This window comes from Penaeus japonicus, unplaced genomic scaffold, assembly GCF_977035675.1.
Source record: "Penaeus japonicus unplaced genomic scaffold, GWHDUDI00000001_assembly GWHDUDI00000037, whole genome shotgun sequence".
NCBI lineage: Eukaryota > Metazoa > Arthropoda > Malacostraca > Decapoda > Penaeidae > Penaeus > Penaeus japonicus.
In genome coordinates this window covers 25629149-25631300 of record NW_028234439.1, presented here as the reverse complement: position 1 = coordinate 25631300, position 2152 = coordinate 25629149, and the positions used below count along the sequence as shown (strand labels likewise).

General features: G+C 34.6%; 1 protein-coding gene across 1 annotated transcript in view; it reads right to left on the bottom strand.

The window, feature by feature from the left end:
• Positions 1–762: 762 nt before the first annotated feature.
• LOC147467246 (uncharacterized) overlaps positions 763–2152 on the bottom strand; it is a 6071-nt gene continuing 4681 nt past the window's right edge. Inside the window, exons 2-4 of the mRNA XM_086532401.1 lie at positions 1501–1587; positions 1307–1366; positions 763–1212 (exon numbers count right to left, since the gene is read on the bottom strand). Of these exons, the coding sequence (XP_086388527.1) occupies positions 859–1212; positions 1307–1366; positions 1501–1587 (501 nt within the window). The 3' untranslated portion in view covers positions 763–858. The remainder of the gene's footprint in view (positions 1213–1306; positions 1367–1500; positions 1588–2152) is intronic.

The following is a 2152-nucleotide window of genomic DNA, read 5'->3' as shown; positions in this document are numbered from 1 at the left end:
CTCACACATTGATGTTCTGATGTTCCAGTGCTCGACGAGCGAGTATTTTGCTATATTTTTTCTTGTATTTTTTAACACATTGGAGTCATAAAAGTGCTATACTCTTAAGAATTAATTATTTCCCGTGCCTGGATCTTTTTCTCAGTAACATTTGCTATTTCTAATAGAATCGTACTATTTTGCACATTTGTTTTTTAACAAAGGTTTGTGTGTTAGGAACTACACAAAGTCTCTAAGTTTAAGGTTTCCTAGTGATCATTAATATTGATATCCTGGATAATATAGTTTTTAATGTAATATCAAATTATTAGTAGTATGAATATCACTGTTCTCTTCATAGATCTTCGTTAATAGCATATTCATATTGTCAAACAAGTAATAATGAATATAAAAAAAAATATATTATCATTATTGTTATCATTATTATGATGATAATGATTGATAATATTATTAAGATTATCACTGTTATTATTGACATTACTATTATCATTATCATTATTATTAATACATCATGATCATTACCTAGCACTGTACAATGTTCATTTATCTCTTCATTTAAATTTTGTAATAGTATGTACTATGTATCTTAAAGCAAATTATAACACCTTTAATGATAATATATCTCGCAATTTAATATTAAATCGCAGACTAACATGAAACATCAGACTGTAAATATGGAATACACGATAGTCAATTTAGATTTTGAAAATCAATCATACAAAGTAACAAGATTGTTAAGAATAAGATTCTGTGGATGCATGTTCCATTTTAATATCAATAAATATACAAATAAGTTATATTCTAATCTCTATATCATGCCATGGCCATCAAAACAGGATCCGACAATTCCTCATATCTTTACAAAGGTGAGCCATAGAATCTTGAGGGAGCTCGAACGTGTGATTCGGACGAGTCCTCCTCGTCTGAGTCTTGGGCTGAGTATCGGCCTCTAGACACTCGATACTCTGACGACTCAGGATACTGAGCCTCGCCCTCGTACTCCACTTCGGCCACGTAGCCGGAGTCGCCGTCCACGTAGTACTTGACAGTCTGCAGGCGACTGTCGGGAAGCTGGACGTAGTACGAGCCCTGAGTGTAGTCGCCGTCGCGGGACTCCTGGTGGCCGAAGTGGTTGCCGGAGTAGTCGTGCTTCACGGCCCAGTCGAAGTCGTACTTTGCAGGTCCATATTCAGCAGAGTTCTCATCAGATCTCTGGAAGTATCCAAGTCAAATGTATAAGATATGAAGTATTTCCTTGTTGGATTCTCAAAGGTTCAATTGATACCAAAAACACCCATACACTTACATCGTTAGTGCGATAGATATGTCGACTCTCTGAGGACTCTTCGGAAGAATCATCTAATGTCTGAAAAACAAAGCATCCAGACTATTAATCTTAAGATGTCTTATTTTCCAATTAGGTTTATTCCACTAACGGGAATATTTTATATTCATTCTTAGGGGATTTGACGTTAAAAAGAAGAAAATTCGTTATTTTACGTGAGTTCTAACTCGAGGGACTCCGTAGGCGGACGAAGGTTGAGAATCAGACGCAGCAACGGCGGCGAGAGCCAGCAGGAGGAGGAGCTAAAGAAAAAAGGAACCATCAGAACTGTTGCATATGCTATCTATTGAAACAACAAGAACGTGATTTTTCATTGAAAGTTCTTAACTCATTTATAGCACTCCAGTTCAAAATACGAAAGCCGTTAATGCCAAACCGAAACAGCTTACCTGAGCGTTCATGGTGCGACCGGAGAGGGAGAAACACTGACCTAATTCGCCTCTGGTGCGCCAGATTTATACGGTCGAGGGGAAGGTGACACGAGGCGATGACCTGTTTTTCTTTTGATTTTGCAAAGACTTGGCTAAATCTTGTGACACATTGGAATTCACACAACGATTCCAATTTAGTTTTCATGTTAAAGTGCATTATTTTATCTATATATTTTCATCAACAGAATTTGTAAAAAAAATAATAATAAAAAATAAAAATAAATAAATAATAATAATAATAATAATAACAATAATAATAATAATAATAATAATAATAATAAATGAATAAATAAAAAATAAAAAAACAAAAAATCAAGATGACTGGATAGTAATGTAATAGATATTGTTGGTTAAGTCTTTAGTGAACGAGATTTTA